This window comes from Penicillium chrysogenum (assembly GCF_028827035.1).
Source record: "Penicillium chrysogenum strain IBT 35668 chromosome Unknown utg000001l_segment0_segment0, whole genome shotgun sequence".
Taxonomy (NCBI): Eukaryota; Fungi; Ascomycota; class Eurotiomycetes; order Eurotiales; family Aspergillaceae; genus Penicillium; species Penicillium chrysogenum.
Genome location: NW_026622749.1, coordinates 2527049 through 2544911, shown reverse-complemented (window position 1 = coordinate 2544911; position 17863 = coordinate 2527049). Strand labels below are relative to the sequence as shown.

Below are 17863 nucleotides of genomic sequence, written 5' to 3'. Positions count from 1 at the left end.
CATGGTCCAAATCTTCAATAAGTCGCTGTCAATCGCTGGACCAGGTATTCGCCTGAAGTAATCGCCGAATACTTCTTGGCCACTTGGATTTCCTCGCCGAAGGTTCCGGGCAGTGCTTCGATCAGTTTATCGTTGTTGGGCTGGCAGAAATACGCAACGCTGTACCGAGCAGGGTACTCCGAAGCATCATCCGAGTCTTCAGGCGCTGGTGGCTGAATTACGCGATGACGGGTACTCTTGATAGTGTCATTGGACCATCGAGCGAGCAGGTCCCCGGCATTAACAACAATTGTATCAGCAATGGGAATCGCGTCTACAAAGGTTCCTTTGGGACTGCGTACTTGCAGTCCACCGTGTCGATCCTGGAAAAGCAGAGTGATTGAACCGTAGTCGCTGTGCTCGCCCGCACGGACTTGATTAGGGTTATTTTTGAAGACTTCCTTGCTGACAGGAGGATAATGAAGCAGACGGAGATTATTGTCACCAGCATTGACAGAGTCGTCGAAGAAGTGCTCGGGAAGATTCATTCCCAATGCAATGGCCTGCATGATATGCTTATGTAGGCTCTTCCCCATTTCAAAGAATGACTGCATGGTTTCTTTGAAATCTTTTCCTTCGTCGTCGAGATCATCGGGCCAACGATTGGGCAGACCTTCGACTCCCTCACGGCCAAGTTCCATAGTCTCTTTGATGTCTGGTGCGGACGCACGCAGTGTCTCGACTCCCGTCGTCTCATCGACGGTGGTTAACTTCTCCCGCCCGATAGCGACGTAACCACGGTTCGACTGTGGGGTTGTCCAGCCGAGAGAATCCTTCTGACTCTGGGGGCGAGCGAAGAAACGGGCAGATGAGGCGAATACTTTGGATACCACGGATGGTGGAATTCCGTGGGCCTTCAGGTAGAGAAAGCCCGATGTTTTGAAGGCCTCTGTTATGGAGAGAGCAACGGCATGTTTATCAGACGGGGTTCCCGTGAAGAATGGGCCGAAGTCGATCAGCTATACAGCAAAATCGTTAGTCGTGGCTTGAAATAACCGGAGACAAACCATACTGGTATCTTCAAATCATCCTTATCTACCGCAGCAGACGAAGTATTCTCTGGGGACGTGTTGGAAGCCATTCTGTATATGGCTCCTGAGAACTGGTATGAGCTTTATTGCTGAAGGCAAAAACGGGGACAAGGCAGGAAGCTTGCAAAGGGAGTTTCTGTCCGAATGATAAGCGGAGACCTAAAGAAGAGGGGAAAGTCGGGGGAAAAGGGAAGACCACCTGCATAGGTCTGCATACAACCTTGGGAAAGATAAGCACGTCTGTGCAGATAAGCCATAAGATAAGTGTTCACATCTATTTCAACGCTATCAGACTGCGCAATTTGTTTGATTGCTACATTTAGACTTGGAGGGACAGCGCAGGTCAGTCCACACCTCCCCCACAGTGACCCCTGCATTGTGACATGGCGTCTGCCATTATCAATCCCTGAACCATGGCCTCAAAAAGCTGAAAAGGGCCCTCTCACTCTTATCACCCTAACGAGCAAAACAGGAACTAAATACGCTGCTCACATATGGTTATAAATGGCGAGACGACACCCCCAAGGAACAAGCGGTGCGACTTCACATCCCTCACCGCAACAGTCGAACTAGGAAGCCATTTGGTATCTCTGTCCTCCACAAGCTTCGAGACCTCACATCCCTTCCCACCATGAGTTCCCAGCTGAGTGGATATTCCATTGATCGCGAGAACAGTAGCAGGAGCGACAAGCTCACGTGGGTTCTCTATAGACTTCACAAATGTAATGGAATCCGGAATTGCGGCAGCCAGGAGGTTCCCCTCTGCATCGAGAGACAGGTTATCCAGTGGTAATCCCGTGTGGATTGTGTCAACTTTCACCAGCTGGTTGCCCACTAATTTGTGGACAGTCACGAGTCCAGTCACTGAATGAGCCACATAGTAAAGCCCGTTCTCTTGGGCGATCCCGTTGGCAAAGGAAAATCCCTTCTTGGCAGCGACATGGCACTCTCCTGTGTCAGATCGACAATAGGTGAGGCTTCCGCCGCCAATCAAAAATTCCAACTCTATGAAAGTGCCGACCTTGGCGTTGTGGTCATTGGTAATCACGAAACCCAGACCATCATTGTCAACGGCCAAGTTGTTAGGCGAGATGATCGCGTCGCTGGCTATAGTCTTGACATAATCCAGCGTCTCTGAGGCCTCGTCCAAATCAAATATCTCTATCGTGGAGTTCGCTCCAACAGCGTAGGCATCAAGGAACTCCCCCGTTGTAGGATCGACTGGGGGTCTATGATTGATCAACCAGAATCGAAGTCTGCCGTCAATACGGCGCACATCCAATGCAAGAAGATCCAGGTCGTCATCATAACCACCAACTTTGAGCTGGTGGAGGCCGTACAGCCCGTCCGGGCCAGGTTCGTCAATGTTCAACACTGCGATATGATCCGTGCGGGATCTCGCGGAGATGTTGTATTTGCTGCCACCCGGACACCATCCCTGTCTGGATTCTACAGAGTTGCATACTGCATACAACTTTCGCCCTAGGTCGTCTAGCCACATATCCTCACATCCTTCCAAGAGAGGATGCTGGAGGCGAGTGCAGGTCCATGGGAATTCATCAATTGATTGGATCTCTCGGCCGATTCCGATTGTGACAAAAACGATGTTATGCACGTAGGCTCTGTACAAAATACTAATTGCGAGCACAATCAGGGCCCATAGCCCAGCTCGTTGGCTGAAAATTCCAGTCGTCATTGTGAAGGTTGGGATAATGATGTGCCTGGTTGAGGGAGTGATGTTGGGACATCCCCACTTAGGTGGGGCTATACTTAGTGCTGATGTGAGAGCTACCTAGGTACCTAGGTTCCACTGAATTAGTCCATTGACGTTCCAATAGGGATGAAAGTGAGAATGCTATACAAGATATGCAAAGCATATGTATGCTTCGAATATGAAGGGGAACCTGGAGAATCATGGAGTAATCCAAGCAGGATGATGAAAGTGGATGTCGCTGTATTGACTGACTGTAGAGTAATCACGCATACGCCACAATCGACAAGGTGTAGTGGAACGAGAAGATAAAATTCCCCGACTCACGTAAGTCAGTCCAAAACTGACCATTTCAACCTTGGAAAGAAATCCGAAGTGAAAAGAACCTTTTCTGTTATTTACAACAGTAACTTCTTTCCCCACCCCAGGTTTCTGGGGGTTGGACCAAGGTTGATGAAAACCCCGCATATCATCCTCCAATGAGAGCCGCGAGTAGTCACGAGGGCTGGCAAATTTACCTAGGTAGACTTTTAGATAGAATTGCAAATTCTGCCACTAATTTTGCAGTACACCCGGTATTGGTGGGCTTCATCGGATGCAAAATCCGTCAGCCAATGCAAAAATGTTCAACCAAGAACCATTCAAATAGTAATTACAGGTATCCACCAGTATGTCCCTATTAATTTTTGTAGACCGGCTGTCACTTGGATGATTTAACTTTGGTAATGGCTTCTTTCACTTCAACATACTCTTTCCTCACTCTCATCATTCCCTGCATCTCTTCCCTGTTCAAATTATCGAAGTACAATACCACTCCCTCTTAACTCCCAGCATATACCCTATTTGCCACCAGTGAGAGATGCAGCACGCCAACACCGGTTCCGTTGGCCTACACACCCTCGCCAACTTGCAACATGAATAGTTCCCCACAGAATCCGACATCGCCGTTAGGGTCGGGAAACAGCACTATAGACCACGCGCTCGATATCAGCGTAGTCGTGTTGATATCCATCGCCCTATACAATGCTCTGGAACTGGCGATCCTCATTCTGCTCTCCTTCCGCCGCTACCGCAGCCTCTATTTTTGGTCTCTCTTGACGTCGGCCATTGGCGGCGTGATCCCGTCCACTATTGGCGGTTTCTTGCAATTCTTCAACCTGGTGCCATTGTGGCTGAGCTTGGTCTTGCAGATTGTTGGATGGGTCCTGATGGTGCCGAACCAGTCTGTGGTGCTCTACTCGCGATTACACCTGGTGTCGCAAAGCACGGCGATGTTGGGCTTCGTGCGGGCGCTAATAATACTGTGTCTTATTGTGATTGTCGTGCCGACGATTGTGTTGAATGTGGGGTGGACCTATATGCCGCAGTCCCCCGCGTGGGTGCAGGGATACGCCGCTTATGAGCGGATCCAAGTGACTTGGTTCACAGTGCAAGAGTGTTTTATCTCAGGGGTTTATATCTGGGAAGCTGTTCGAATAATTCGGCTCACTCCTAGCGATGACAAATGGCGACACAAAATCCTATACGAACTGCTGGCGGTCAACGTTGCGATTATTGTTATGGACTTGGCGGTGATAATTCTCCAGTATCTGAGCTATTACTTTTCGCATCTCATTTTGAAAGCGACAGTGTATAGTGTCAAGTTGAAGCTAGAGTATGCAGTGCTGAGTATGCTGGTTTCGATCGTGCATTCGCGGGGCTCGGAGTGGCAATTCTGGCCGGTCGACCGAACGACATCGAATATTCCCAGCACATGGTCCGTGGAGGCGGGTATGAGATGTTAAAAATTATGATTTGTGTCGACTATGCCGGATGGAGACTTCGCATTGCAAGGACCAGTGATGCCAGCAAAGGATAGCCAGCAAGGCTATGACCTAGTATGAATTCCGTTGAGACTCCCCCGGGGGCACGACAGTTCCCGGGAGTCCCAACATTGGAAGACCCGTGGACCCCACCCCGCCCTATTAATAAGCCGTGGCCCTGACCTCGGGACCTGGAGGTTCGGACAACTTTGAGAAACATCGGATTTCTATTTCTCTTCCTTCATCAACTCTACTATATACACTATACCTCCCTTTTCAACCCTCAAATACCTTTCTCAATCGCCAAAATGACCTACACTGGCATTGTTATGTACCCCAACACTGAGGACATCCAGTTCGACGATTCCTACTACATCAAAACCCACATGCCACTCGTCGAAAGAACCTGGAAGAAGTACGGCCTGACCAGCTGGCGCGTCACTAAATTCCCCAAGGCTCTTGATGGCTCACGGTCTCAGTATCTGATCATGGCCACCCTTGAGTGGGAGAACGAGGAATCCTTGAAGTCTGCTCTGCAGGACCCAGGCAGTGCGGAGGTGTTTGGCGATATCCCCAACTTCAGCAATGTGCAGCCTGTCACTCTGGCTGGTTCCGAACTCCAAGTTTGATCGGTGGTTGAGAGTGTATGTGGAATCCCATATTGATGAATGTTTTAGTGCTGAAATTGATCTACAGTATTCAATTCATGTAACCAATGAATCAATGAGACGAGATTGTATTTATATAGGCCGAGCTTTGAAGCGCCTTGGCATTTCCAATGAGAAGCTGTATATCTTCTCTATCCGATAGCAATGTTTCACATTCAAATTGCATTCCTTGACAAAGTACTCCATACGTAACATCAAAAGACCAGCCTTATCAGAGATAAAGCCAATCGCAACATCCCGAGTCGCCTATGCAGCCCATTATGGAGATAACCCCACCCGACAGCTCTTAACTATGCACCTCCAGGGCTGGGTACAACAGGGATTATCCCCTCACTTGGTAACCCCTCTCGATACTCTCCTTTCATCTTCTCTTTTCCCTCCAATTCTATTCTACAGATCATAAACATGTCTCGTCCACTAGTAGTCGATGTCCACACCCATGTGTACCCTCCATCGTACATGGCGATGCTGCGCGCTCGCAAGACAGTCCCCTATATCCACGACCCAGCTAGCGGAGACCCGCGCCTGATAATCCTCTCATCAGACGATGACCCATCCATTCCAATCGACGAGCGCGGCCGTCCCGTCGACACATCCTACTCCGACATCAACGTCAAGCTAACCTTCATGCAACAGCACGGCATTGACTGCAGCGTGATCTCTCTCGCAAATCCCTGGCTGGACTTCCTCGACCCCACCGAGGCCCAGCAATGGGCTGAGCGGATCAACAACGATCTAGAAGAGACCTGTTCCCAGAATAACAAGTCCACCGACCCGGACAACGCTCTCCCTCTACAGGGGAGATCGACCTTGTTCGCGTTTGCGACTTTACCGCTGAGCGCACCCAGTGCGGATATCATCGTTAACGAAATCAAGAGACTGAAAACCCTGCCTCACATCCGTGGCGTGATCATGGGGACCTCGGGACTGGGAAATGGTCTTGACGACGAACAGCTCGGTCCTGTCTGGGCTGCTCTGGAGGAAACCCAGTTCCTTCTCTTCTTGCATCCTCACTACGGTCTTCCTGATGAGGCGTTTGGCGGTGCTGAGGTGACAAAGCGCTACGGCCATGTTCTCCCGCTGGCTCTGGGATTCCCGCTCGAGACGACCATTGCGGTTACCCGCATGCTGCTGTCCCGTGTCTTTGACAAGTTCCCGCGGCTGCAGATCTTGCTGGCGCATTCGGGTGGTACTTTGCCGTTTTTGGCGGGGCGCATCGAGAGCTGTATTTTGCATGAACGGAAGTTTGTGCAGAATGGTGGCGACGTTCCTGGTCCACAGAGGAGTATTTGGGATGTTTTGAAGACAAATATATTCCTTGATGCTGTCGTTTACGGGACTGCTGGACTCAAGGCTGCTGTTGCTGCCACGGGTACTGATCGTCTTATGTTTGGTAAGCTTCCCACTTTCGTTTTTCGTGTGATTGGGATTGCATCAGGCTAATATATCTCCCAGGCACCGATCATCCGTTCTTCCCGCCTCTGAATGAGGATGAGAACGAATGGATCAGTGTGACGACCAACTACAAGGCTATTGATGCGACTTTCGAGTCGGCAAAAGAGGCTGTGGCTGCTGTCTTGGGTGGTAATGCTGCTCGTATTCTAAAGCTTGAATAAGTACATATACTATCTAGCATAAACATCGTTATACTGATCCGCAGATATAATTATATCACTAAGAACTCGGGTATAAAGCAATAAAGGGAACAAAGAAAACAAATGTATAGTCAAGGGCACAGATTCCATGATCCGGGCTTCACGTTGGAGCAAGCACGGTCCTCAGCACGTCCCAACCCACAAGCCGCCACAGCTCCTGTGTAAGCCAATCTGAAAACTTCCCCTGATCGATCTGTTGGCTATCAAGCACCTGAGGAGGCGGGGTATGCGGACGCCGCAGACCCTCTCGAAACAGACGATCACCAGGCCCAAATACAGCCCGCAGGAGAGTCTTTTGCAGCCGATCTTGGGCATTTGCGACAAATTGACGAGTAGCCGATTCCTCGGGAGGTGATTGATGAGATCCGGCATTGAGCATTCTGTCCAGAAGCCGAATGAGGTACTTGGCTTCCAGCTGTGCCTCATTTGGCATAATACCCTCGTCAGCCATTGCTTCAAGTCCATCTGGGAATGACATCCCGGGGCAGATGCCCATTGGCAGTCGCAGGTCATGGAAAACGTGGAGAGCTAGCATTTTGCCCATGCGATTGAGGACAAGGAAGAGGAACCCTTCCATTACTTCTTGGTCTTCGGTTCGAGTTAGATTGAGGGAGAGTGCCATCGTGCAGAGCAAGTCTGCGAGGCGAGAAGCTATTTCATTCTGGGTAGGTGATCTGTTCTCTTTTGTACGCTTGTTTGGTTCAACAAGTTGTGTGGCAGACTTCGGTCCTCCATTGGATTTTGTGTTTTTGCTGGTTGGCTCTTGCTTGGAAATTGCAGTGCAATGCAGAGTCAGTGCTGTCATAGTTGATTCGAACAGACATACGAGGTAGTAGACGACTTGACCTTGGTACTGCGTAGCATTCTCGGCCCCGGCCATTTTGTGCAATGCTTTGTGCGTGAGGTGGAAGGCAACTGTCACACCATTTATGACAGCATCTGTATCCGGAATATTGGGCTGCTCGGTTTGGGAAGGTTTCTGCTCTGTCATTTCGCTCTCGCTCTGGATAGTCTGGATCAGTTTTTGCTCAGCAGATTTGCAGAGGATGACTGCATCGATAGCCAAAGAATTGGCCTCAGAGCTGCTGTTTGCCTTTCTTTGCAGGGCCTTTTGGACGGTATGCAGCTGCCTGACGAGGCATAAGACTGTCATGCCATTAGTTATCATCGTGGCTGGTCTGTTAATGGGACCAAATACCATCTTCTTCTTCTCCTGAATCATCGTCATCCATCAATGAGATGCTTTTCTCCATACTCTTTGGTAGCTTTATTCGTTTCCTAGCCATGTTCGAACTATTCGCATTCTTTCCAACAGGCGCTTTGCGTTTGTTTGCCGGCAAGGCCCCATTGTCATTTGTGGTGCCTTTGACACGCAGTTTGACAAGAAGGCCCTCATTACGCTGGTTAAGCTCATGGACTTGGTCTTGTAGCTTGCTCTGTGCTGCCTCGGACCGTTCATACGCTTGTTGCCAGAAGGAAACGCTGTCGAAAAACTTGTCCGTCGCAACGACTTGGCCCAGATCTTTGGTCTTTTTAATGAACTGCCGAACCTGCAAAATGTAATCTAGAATGTATAGTCAATAATCAAGTGGTCTGAATCTATAGGGACTGCACGTTCGCCTAACCTTTCACGCTTTGGCCTGGTGGTTTTCGCCTGACAACAGCCAGAGCTAGGGCTAGTTGAGGCTTGGTTGGAGGTGTCACACCATGCTTAGACTGTGAAATGGTTGTCATGTTGTCAATGGACTCGAATGGGTCATGGCTTGGGATGTGAGTACCGGTTGTTCGGAGAGAGCAGAACACTAAGGTACACACGTGCCCAGATTATATATATCTTCATCCTCCTCACAGTCTTAGCCACGATAATAGTTAGATTTGTTTTTCCTAAATCTACGAGAAAAAGCTGACGCGGCTTTGAGTACCGAATGGTTTATTTGGCTAATTCATTTAGTAAATAATCGATTTCCTCGCATTTGTGATCTCACAGTATACCAGTTGACGGCCTGAGGCGAAACAGATCCACCGCCCAAGCTCCGAACTCCTACAAATTTCCGTCTCAACAACAACCTCACACTCAAGACCTCTAATCTAGGGATATTTTCCTCTTGGGGCCATCGCTGTGCTCTGGATTACCTACCCCTAACCCAGCAAGAATAGAGACGAAAACAGAAATATCAAATCCGCCACTTCATCTCCAAAAACCTCCCAGGCGACATCCAGTCGCATAAACCACCAAGATGCCAAACGACGATCTCAAGGCGCACGCCGCCTCAAACCAGGATTTCTACGCTCTGCTAGACATCCAGCCAGCCGCTACAGAAACCGAGATCCGCCGCGCATACCGACGCACCGCCCTAAAATACCACCCGGACAAGATCCAAAACCCCACCGCAGCAGATATCGACAAATTTCACTTCCTCCAGATTGCCTACGATGTACTATCCGACACCTCAGTGCGGCAGCTCTATGACAATGCGCGGGAAGCGCGGCAGCGCAAACAGCGCGAGCGGGAGATGATGGGAGCGGCGAAACGAAAGATGCGCGAAGACCTAGAAGCGCGGGAGAGGGCAGGCGCCGCGGAAATGGGTGGCGCTGGTATCAAGCAAGGTGTCAAGAGATCGTGGGCGATGGACGGCGATGAGGATGCGGAAGAGAAGCTGCAGCGGGAGATTGACAGGATTGCGGAGGATGGGCGACGGAGGCGACGCGAGGCTGAGGAAAAGGCCAGAAAGGCGTTTGAGGATGAACAAAAGAAAATTCAGCAGCAGGAAGAGGAGGCTCGCAGGGCGGCGGATCGGAGTAGCCAGCGCGTGGACCGCTCGAAGGAGGGTGGTGGCGCGCAAGTCCCTGAGCTCGAGCGTGCGGTGAAAGTGCGCTGGGTGCGGGAGGGCCGTGGGCTGGAACTCGATATTGAACAGTTGGCAGTTCTGTTCAAGCCGTTTGGGAAGATCGAGAATACCTTTGCGCTCAAGGACAAACGCCAACGGATCGGGGAGAACAAGGAGAAGAAGACTGTTGCGACGGGCGTGGTGGTCTTCACGTCTATCGTGAGCGCTCATACTGCCGTTCTCGACAGCGAGAAGAAACTTCGTCAGCATGCTGGTCAAGATGGCGAATGGGGCCTTATTGAGTCCGTATTCTGGGCCTCCGGCACCCAGCCTGATCTAGGTCCTGATATATCATCCAAGGCCGACCCGGCTGAGCCCGCACCTGCACCACCAGGGCCCTCTGCCGACACTTCCAGCAGGCCTTCTAAACCATCATTCAATTTCCAGGGCTTGAAAACAGCTCCCCTATCCGACAAAGCACCCTCGTTTGGCTCATTCGCTTCTGCATCTGCTGCGGCAGCTGCTCCAAGTGCAGCGTCATTCAATCCGTCCACAAAGTCTCCAGCCGCGCCTAGTCTACAGGAAGTGATGATGATGCGGCTGAAGAACGCACAGCGTGAGAAGGAGCGCAAGGCTCTCGAAGAAGAGCTGATACGAGAAGACGAGGCCGCAGATGCAGCAGAAGCAGCGACAGCGAAAGGCACGTAGCCCTCACGCGTCACAGGAGCTGATTTCGTTTCGGCATTTTTGAAAAGATCAAGCCTAATTCTTCTACTATTGTATTTAGATTCAAGAGATACCCCAGAGCACGTTGTATTTACAATGTTGAGTTGAATAGAGATACAAGAGCTATTTACATCATATCATTTTGTGCTGTGTTATATTATACATGAGTGGTGATTAGCCACTTGGGCATCTTAGTCTCGGTGCGCTTCCGCTTCGGCTTCCTCTTCCTCTAATTGCTCGACAAATTCCCGTGCCCGTTCGCCCTCTGCTTCAGGCTTACGAGGTTTCTCCTCTTTCCCGCCGGAGATGAAATCTCTAAGCCAAGGCGGAACGAAAGCACGGACTCCAACCTCATTAGGCTGTTCGACTTCCGGAGCCCAGGATAGCTTGAAGTGGTGTTCATGAGGACGAGCAGGAGCCTCACCCATGAGCGCAACATCGGTCATAACTTCAAGACGGCACAGCGCAAGGCCAATGTTGCCAATGCCATTAAGGAACGTTCCCGCACTGCGGTTTCGGCGAGTAGCGGCACCAGCCTTGACAATATCAGCTTCACCAGAAGGGAAAGTCAATTGGAAAGACGGATCATATGTGAGGATATCCGGGGCACTTTGGGCATCCTGACCCAAATCGTAAAGCTGAACCGGCAAAAGACGCTTCCGTGTAACACCACGGTGGTGTGTGCGAATCGTCAATTCCTGGCCGACATAACAGCCCTTGCGGAAATCGATACCACGAGCCATATCCATATTGCACTGCAAAGGCAAGGCCGATCCACTAATAACCTCCGCCTGGCCCTCCGCAACACCGTGCAAGATACGACGGACGGTGTACGAGTCCAGCGGGACCTCGGGCCCAGCCACCTGTGCCTCATCCGGGAAGTAGGTGCGCAGACCGTCAGAGCCAGGCGTGATAATGCGGGATCCGAAGCCAGGGGCACGCGTGTCAATGCACCCGGCAATTTCGGAGGTGGGTGAGAAGGGCGAGGGTGATTCCGACTCCAGACTGTATGCAGCCCACCGTTGCGGCTCGGCGTGGTTCTTCCAGGAGGACCAGATTGTGCGCTCGCCTTCCTCCAGAGCGCGGAGCTTGAGCTTCGCGCGGAGCTTGTGTTTCTTGAGGTGTTTCAACAGGACCGGGACTTGGTTCTTGTCTATCTCCACTAGCCAGCCTGACTCGGCACCCTGGGCCTCCGCGTCGGGGAGCGGGTAAATGAAGGCATCGTTCAGAACTCGCCCTTGTGAATTGAGGAATGCGGTATATGCGCCTGTACGTCGGATGCTTCGGTTCGGGTCATTGGCTACTAGCATATTTTGGGTTATCAGGCCCTGGAGGAAGGTTGTGCTGTCGATGCCGGTGATGGAGATCAATCCGCGGTTTGTGAGTCGGCTGTACCCTGCCGACGGCGGGAAGGGGGCATTTTGGCTCTGTTCGGTACGCTGTGCTGTGGTTGAGAATAGCCTACTATGTGTCAGGCAGCGACCACAGACCGAGGGGCGCGGGCGCATCATGGTTGAGTTGGTGTTGCGGAGCCAATGTGAGTTCATCTATTTCTTTACAAAGGACCCGATGACGTTGGGCGGTGGATTGTGGCAGAAAGTAGGTTTGAGCCTAGGTACATACGGAGTACTCCGTACTGACATGTAGAAGCTACAATTGTTGAGGTGTAAGAATAATTGGTTCCAATGTTACACTGTTGCTAGGTATGTCACGCGTGCCTGGCAAAGGGCTACTGCAAAGCTACCTGGGCAAGGATTCAGCCGAACACAGAGAGCTACTTGTTGCCCTTGGCCACTCCCTCCAAGAACTCAAGCAAAAACGCCTTGTTGCTTGGAGAGGATATATGTTGACTGTGAGCGTGTGCACCACCATCGGATGGCGCACCGTGGCGAGAAATAGAATCTCCGCTGCTCGGACGATTGCGAGATGAGATCGGGCTGACAAAACCCGAGAATCCTGCCGGTTGCTGGTTGACGGCGGCTCGGGAGTCGAACGGGGTCGCAGAAACAGGTGACGGAGAGACAGGCGCCTTGCTGAAGAGAGACAAAAGTGAAGCTTTCTGCTCAGCAGTTTGACTCGGCCGACGGTCAAAATTGCCCTGTGGGGCCAGGCCCTGGGTACCGGTTTCAGCACCTGGCAAATTCAATTTACGTTCAGTACCTTCCGTTCGAGGAGCTGTCGCCATCAATGCTTCGTATCCGGACTTTTCGGATCGACGTAGAATCTGGGGTTGGAAATTCTTGATAGGCTCGGGCGACTTCACAGGCAGAACAGGGGCTGCTTGCGCAACTGGTCTCGACGAGGATACCTCCCGTTTGACAGAATGAGGTCGCGATAGAATGGTTATCGGCGAGGATAGCTGCTGGGGCTGGGGTTGCTCCCGCCTGTTCGCATGGTTCTTTCGGTACGCTGCACTGTTTGACTTATGCGTTTTGGTAAACGTCTCAAATTGTGGCATGTTCAACGGTCCAGAAACGGTAGCTGAAGTCTGACTTTCTCCCGGAAGACTCGTCGCTGCGCTAGCCTGGGGCATGGGTAGGTTGTGGTGGTCGCGAGGACGCTGGAGAAGCTGCTTCTCTGGGGGCGCCGCAGAGGGCACAACAGGATTACCTAACAGCTCTGCTGGTTCAGAGCCACGGGCATTTTGAGGGCCTTTTAGCAAACCCAAAAGACTATCCTGACGCTGAGACGTCTTACGCACGTGGGAAGAGCCCTGCACCGGAGCCGCCAACGTGGCTGGGCTCGGACCCTTCGGGGTCTTAACCTTGAAGGCTTCCAAGAGTGCCAGAGAATGACTTGTGAGCTTCGGCGGAGGCAACTTGCTCGCCGGCGGGACAACAGGGCCCCGGGTTTGAGATAACTGAGCGGATTCAGAGAACTCAGGATCTCCTGTCCGTTGAAACGGTGCGGGCATATGGCTCGGATTCGGAACGCCAGGGGCCATAGGAGGCTGATTATGGTGCTGATATTGAGACATAGTGGTGGTTTGCGGGAATTGTGGTATCGCGTGAGGTTTAGGATACCAATTAGGCGCACTCATCGGGGGTGCATTGCCAGTAGGAACCTGTGCGTCATCCAAGGAGTGCTGGATATGAGGTTGAGACGGGATGGTGTGAAATGGCGTCGAGTTCTGACGCATAAAAGGGGATGGGCCCATGTTCTGCTGCTGCTGAGGGAAGCCTGGGAAGAAATTGGGGCCTAAATGAGGCCGTTGTTCAGAAGATTGCATGTTGGACTGATATACATTAGGTGACGCCATAGAATTACTGAGGGGATCCTGAAGCGACGTCTCTTGATGTCCACGCTGCAACAACGCAAGAAGTTCATTCGCCTTGGACGGGTCAACAGCAGAAGCCCGAACTGGCTCGTGGCCTGGTGTGTGAACTTGAACTTGCGCTGGTGCGCCGCCGATCTTCAAAAGGCGTTTGAGGTGATCTGAAGCATCTTGCGCCGAGGTTACCTCAGGAAGATCGCTTGGAATGGCCATTTGCGCGGGGAGCATCCCTGGAGTGCCATTGGTATGGCCATTTTCATCCATAGAAACATATCCCTCCGCCCGTGAAACCTGATTCGCACTAGGCTGGGATCTCGCTTCAAGCTTCTTCTGCTGCGCTATCCACTTTTTTAGTGGGCTGAGAAACGGGGCAACCATGTAGAACTTGTTCGCATTCGCGACTGCGAGTCCTTCATCGTGCTGCTTATTTTTCTTTAGCGTTGGCAACTCTGAAAGCTTGTACCACTCAATCTTGCTGATTTCCTTTCGCGTGCGCGGCTCAAAGTAAGTATCACGGAGCACACCTCGGAAGACGTAGAGTCGCATGTGCTGTTCTCGCATCGTAATCTCAATGTATTTGACATCGTCGTCATTCTTAACCAGGTCGGCCTCCCGGACATCGAACCCAGTCTCTTCGTAGACCTCACGAATAGCACAATCAAGATCCTTCTCGCCCTTGTTGATTTTACCGCGGGGAAAACTCCAGTTGGCGCCCTTCTTCCAGCCTTTGACTAGAACAACCTCGTCCATATCTTGGTTCAACAAGATCGCACCACGGACCGGCACGCGTGTCTTGTAATCAAGGAATTCTTGGAAGGCAGCCAAATGGTGGTAATGGGACCATGACGACATAAGCGGGCAATGTTGGAAAATACGCATAGCAAATGTCTTCAAGTTCATTGACGGCAGTGCAGGGTCAAGTGGACGAATGAAGTCTTCGTAAAACCATTGTGCCTCTTCGACTTGAAAACATATCCGTTCGACCGACTCAAGCTCCTCGCGCGGGAGGTTGATGATGAAACGGACACATAAATCATCCAGCCCTGTTAGCAACGGCCCACCGGCCTCGGTCAGCGGCCTGTCGTCATTCCAATCAATCAACAACCAGGCACTCACAATCTTCTAACCGCATATTTGTTTCGGTCATATCGGTAAGTAGGCTCTGGCATTTCAAAACCTTGGAGGCTGAGGAATAACTGCCCACTCAATCCGACAGCGCAAACGGTCGAAATAAGCAAGCAAGACGGTGGAGGGAACAGCTTCCAGGGAGGGTGGACCAACCCAGGGCTGTGTGGATATGGCGTATGGAACGGGGTAGAGACTAATCTCAGCAGGTGTGCAGTATGCGAAGGTAGTCAAAGTTCCAATCCAGTCAGACAAAAGAGTTGAATGAGGCGTTGGGAGGCAGAGCAATGATCGGAGCTGCCCAAGGTGGTGATCGGGTGACTAAGGTAATGTGTGGCGGTGATGATCTAAATCCATGCGCCACATGTAGATGTGGCTGTGTTGCGGGTTCCAAGATTCAAGGGTTATGACGTCTTGTCGCGGAAAACAGTTGATCTCCCTGGAATCCCTTTATTCTTTGGGCTTGCTATATTAATCCCACCTGGTTTCAAAAGCCAATATCTTCTTCAACTACTCTTATGCGCCCTTTGTTCTCGCCAAAAAAAATTAAGTGAAACGAGCGCCTACTGAAACCCCTGTCTATCCAACCAGGAAAGGCTTAGGGCCTGAAAGGATCAAAGGCTATACATGGTCTATTTTAGTTGCCCTTGCACGACATTCGACTATTTCTTCAGCGCTTTCCCAGGAAGATTCTAACTTCCACAACTACTTTTATTTCCAGTGAAACACTGTGACTAAACGAACATGTCGAAAGTCCTGGTGTCTCTGATTGGCAAAAAGGTGCTGGGTGAAACCGCCAAGAATCACTTTGGTACTGAGGTGAGTCCACTTGAACAAACATTCATTTGCTCTGCGAGTAGAGGTCAGGCTGATCCAATCTTTCCTATCTACCTAGGACCCCTACTTCGAAGAAGTTCCTGCTTCACGCCTCGGTCGTACATTTGGGAAGAAGACTCAAAAGCGTCGCAAGGCCATCCCGCCGGGCCTCTCTGAGCATGATGCCAAAGTCTTGACCAAGGTCAAGCGCAGAGCATACCAGCTGGACTATGCTCTTTGCAACTTGTGCGGAATCCGTTTCGGCTGGGGAAGTGTGATTGGACTTATTCCATTGTGAGTTCCACCGGGATATATTGCACTAGCACCAGGGGACCAATGCTAACAATGAACCCCAGCATCGGCGACGTTGGCGACGCTGCGCTCGCAATGATGGTTGTGAAATCTTGCGAAGGGATCGAGGGTGGACTACCTCCTGCTTTGCGCATGAAGATGTTGATCAATGTGATACTCGACTTCATCGTCGGCCTCGTCCCTTTCATTGGTGATCTTGCCGATGCAGTGTACAAAGCCAATACCAGAAATGCTATCATTCTCGAAGGTCATCTGCGCGAAATGGGTGCCAAAGCGGCCTCACAGCGGAGCAGAAGGAGACAGGAGCCAATAGTCGACGTCGACAACAGCCTTCCCGATGCATTTGATAGGCAAGAACATGGAGTTGAGGACAACCGTCCACCGGCCTATGACAATGTGAACCCCACTGCCCCCCATCCCACCGGACAGTCCCGGAGCAAGTCATTTGGCAGATGGTTTGGCGGAGCGAGTCATCCAGAAGCTGATTTGGAACGTGGTGGAGCGAGGTAGTACATGATGCATGAAGATATTGAGATCGTAGTTCCAGATACCCCGTGATTGTTTGTTGATAATTCCAGGTGATATTCGCCATTAGTTCATTTAATTTTGTCATGAATCAAGGATATTTCTCTTCAGCAAAGCTCGTCAGGTCGAGACCGCATACATCCGTAGCAGAATTGAGAACTGTGGTTATCCTCGGCCTGATTTGCAACAGTAACTCCGGAGTTACCCTTCACGTTTCCCAGTAGACTAGCGCAAAGAGCACACGTTGGTGCACCATCAGAAGCGGATGGGTTGAGCTTGTTTGCGGTTCTGGCCACGTTCGCCATGACACCCGGATACTTTGCGCCTTGATTCTGAACATATCGCAGCATCAACTCGTCAATAGAAAGGTTCTTGGTAAGAACATTTTCCGAGGGTGGTTGGTCGGGTATGACAACATCGGAGAGCTCGGCACAGACACTCTCATATTGGAGCAACTCAGCCTTATACAGATCACGGAGCGGGTACTCGAACCTCACACCCCAGGGAGACATGCCGTCGGATACCTGCCAGGTGAGGGAAGACCCACGTCCCTTGGCAACACCCGCAAGCGCTTTCGCAGCGAGACGGCTGTCCGAATCACCCCAAATGATAGATTCACATCCAGACTTTTTCGCAAATTCAACGATCAGTCTGGTCAGCAAAACGGTGTCGACGTCGGTCCTGGAAGTGGGGGTGGAAATGGATGCACGGAAGGCGGCTAAGCGCTCTTCGTTCGATCGGGTGTTGTCGTCTATAAATTTGGATCCTGCATATTCCTTCATTATACCTTCCATCTCCGGGACATAATCGAAGATGCTATGAAAGGGTATTCGACTAATAGTGTGCATCGGGAAATTCTTTTGAAGAGCTTCGTAGTTTTGATCAAAAGGAACGCCTGCAGCCGCAACGGTTGAAGGTTCGATGACCAAGATCTTGAAGTCGTACCCTACAGGGCGTCCATTGTCCAGGCGATGTTGTCGATCGGTATTCAATATATGCAACAAGACCGAGGAGGAAACACCGAGAGAGGCAGGGAGAAGCAGCTGAGTTTTGGGGCCATCAAGGCCAAAAGCTCTGTAAACGCTCAAGCGGGACTGAACCTTGTGTGCTATAAAGCGCTTAAAGCACAGGCTATAAAAGAGAGAGTCAGAAACCATGAGCTGGAGGGGTTGTGGATTGTCGACTTGTCGCATACCTGCAAAGTTGCCTCTTGCGGACAGTGAGCTCGAATTCTGCATCCTTGCATTCCATGCATGGCTTGTTCAGTTCTTTTGCTGGCATGATGACTGCTGCAAAGGTGAGCTCTCGACTGGATATTGAAAAAAAAGTTGACCAAAGTCGGAAACTAAAA

At 51.0% G+C, this 17863-nt stretch overlaps 11 protein-coding genes across 11 annotated transcripts; 5 read left to right on the top strand and 6 right to left on the bottom strand.

Annotated features, from left to right (window-relative positions):
- Positions 1 to 14: 14 nt before the first annotated feature.
- N7489_001027 (isopenicillin N synthase family dioxygenase) lies at positions 15 to 1120 on the bottom strand (the record flags this gene model as incomplete). The annotated part of the gene is made up of 2 exons (XM_056706782.1): positions 15 to 998; positions 1052 to 1120. The coding sequence occupies 2 exons, from the start codon at positions 1118 to 1120 to the stop codon at positions 15 to 17; spliced, it is 1053 nt and encodes a 350-aa protein (XP_056571084.1).
- A 425-nt stretch (positions 1121 to 1545) lies between these two features.
- On the bottom strand, positions 1546 to 2766 carry N7489_001026 (uncharacterized protein; the record flags this gene model as incomplete). Its single annotated transcript, XM_056706781.1, has 1 exon — positions 1546 to 2766. One exon carries the CDS (start codon positions 2764 to 2766, stop codon positions 1546 to 1548), a length of 1221 nt encoding a protein of 406 aa, XP_056571083.1.
- A 929-nt stretch (positions 2767 to 3695) lies between these two features.
- N7489_001025 (uncharacterized protein) lies at positions 3696 to 4565 on the top strand (the record flags this gene model as incomplete). The annotated part of the gene is made up of 1 exon (XM_056706780.1): positions 3696 to 4565. The coding sequence occupies one exon, from the start codon at positions 3696 to 3698 to the stop codon at positions 4563 to 4565; it is 870 nt and encodes a 289-aa protein (XP_056571082.1).
- Positions 4566 to 4891: 326 nt separating this feature from the next.
- Positions 4892 to 5212, top strand: N7489_001024 (uncharacterized protein; the record flags this gene model as incomplete). Its single annotated transcript, XM_056706779.1, has 1 exon — positions 4892 to 5212. The coding sequence occupies one exon, from the start codon at positions 4892 to 4894 to the stop codon at positions 5210 to 5212; it is 321 nt and encodes a 106-aa protein (XP_056571081.1).
- Positions 5213 to 5656: 444 nt separating this feature from the next.
- N7489_001023 (amidohydrolase family protein) lies at positions 5657 to 6867 on the top strand (the record flags this gene model as incomplete). The annotated part of the gene is made up of 2 exons (XM_056706778.1): positions 5657 to 6644; positions 6707 to 6867. The coding sequence occupies 2 exons, from the start codon at positions 5657 to 5659 to the stop codon at positions 6865 to 6867; spliced, it is 1149 nt and encodes a 382-aa protein (XP_056571080.1).
- A 139-nt stretch (positions 6868 to 7006) lies between these two features.
- Positions 7007 to 8640, bottom strand: N7489_001022 (uncharacterized protein; the record flags this gene model as incomplete). Its single annotated transcript, XM_056706777.1, has 3 exons — positions 7007 to 8052; positions 8105 to 8470; positions 8532 to 8640. The coding sequence occupies 3 exons, from the start codon at positions 8638 to 8640 to the stop codon at positions 7007 to 7009; spliced, it is 1521 nt and encodes a 506-aa protein (XP_056571079.1).
- Positions 8641 to 9143: 503 nt separating this feature from the next.
- Positions 9144 to 10442, top strand: N7489_001021 (putative cell cycle control protein (Cwf23); the record flags this gene model as incomplete). Its single annotated transcript, XM_056706776.1, has 1 exon — positions 9144 to 10442. One exon carries the CDS (start codon positions 9144 to 9146, stop codon positions 10440 to 10442), a length of 1299 nt encoding a protein of 432 aa, XP_056571078.1.
- A 209-nt stretch (positions 10443 to 10651) lies between these two features.
- N7489_001020 (YgfZ/GcvT domain-containing protein) lies at positions 10652 to 11971 on the bottom strand (the record flags this gene model as incomplete). The annotated part of the gene is made up of 1 exon (XM_056706775.1): positions 10652 to 11971. The coding sequence occupies one exon, from the start codon at positions 11969 to 11971 to the stop codon at positions 10652 to 10654; it is 1320 nt and encodes a 439-aa protein (XP_056571077.1).
- Positions 11972 to 12234: 263 nt separating this feature from the next.
- Positions 12235 to 14881, bottom strand: N7489_001019 (decapping enzyme complex catalytic subunit DCP2; the record flags this gene model as incomplete). Its single annotated transcript, XM_056706774.1, has 2 exons — positions 12235 to 14777; positions 14851 to 14881. The coding sequence occupies 2 exons, from the start codon at positions 14879 to 14881 to the stop codon at positions 12235 to 12237; spliced, it is 2574 nt and encodes an 857-aa protein (XP_056571076.1).
- Positions 14882 to 15603: 722 nt separating this feature from the next.
- On the top strand, positions 15604 to 16497 carry N7489_001018 (DUF4112 domain-containing protein; the record flags this gene model as incomplete). The annotated part of the gene is made up of 3 exons (XM_056706773.1): positions 15604 to 15678; positions 15755 to 15969; positions 16032 to 16497. 3 exons carry the CDS (start codon positions 15604 to 15606, stop codon positions 16495 to 16497), a joined length of 756 nt encoding a protein of 251 aa, XP_056571075.1.
- Positions 16498 to 16619: 122 nt separating this feature from the next.
- On the bottom strand, positions 16620 to 17793 carry N7489_001017 (uncharacterized protein; the record flags this gene model as incomplete). Its single annotated transcript, XM_056706772.1, has 2 exons — positions 16620 to 17643; positions 17708 to 17793. 2 exons carry the CDS (start codon positions 17791 to 17793, stop codon positions 16620 to 16622), a joined length of 1110 nt encoding a protein of 369 aa, XP_056571074.1.
- Positions 17794 to 17863: the final 70 nt, after the last annotated feature.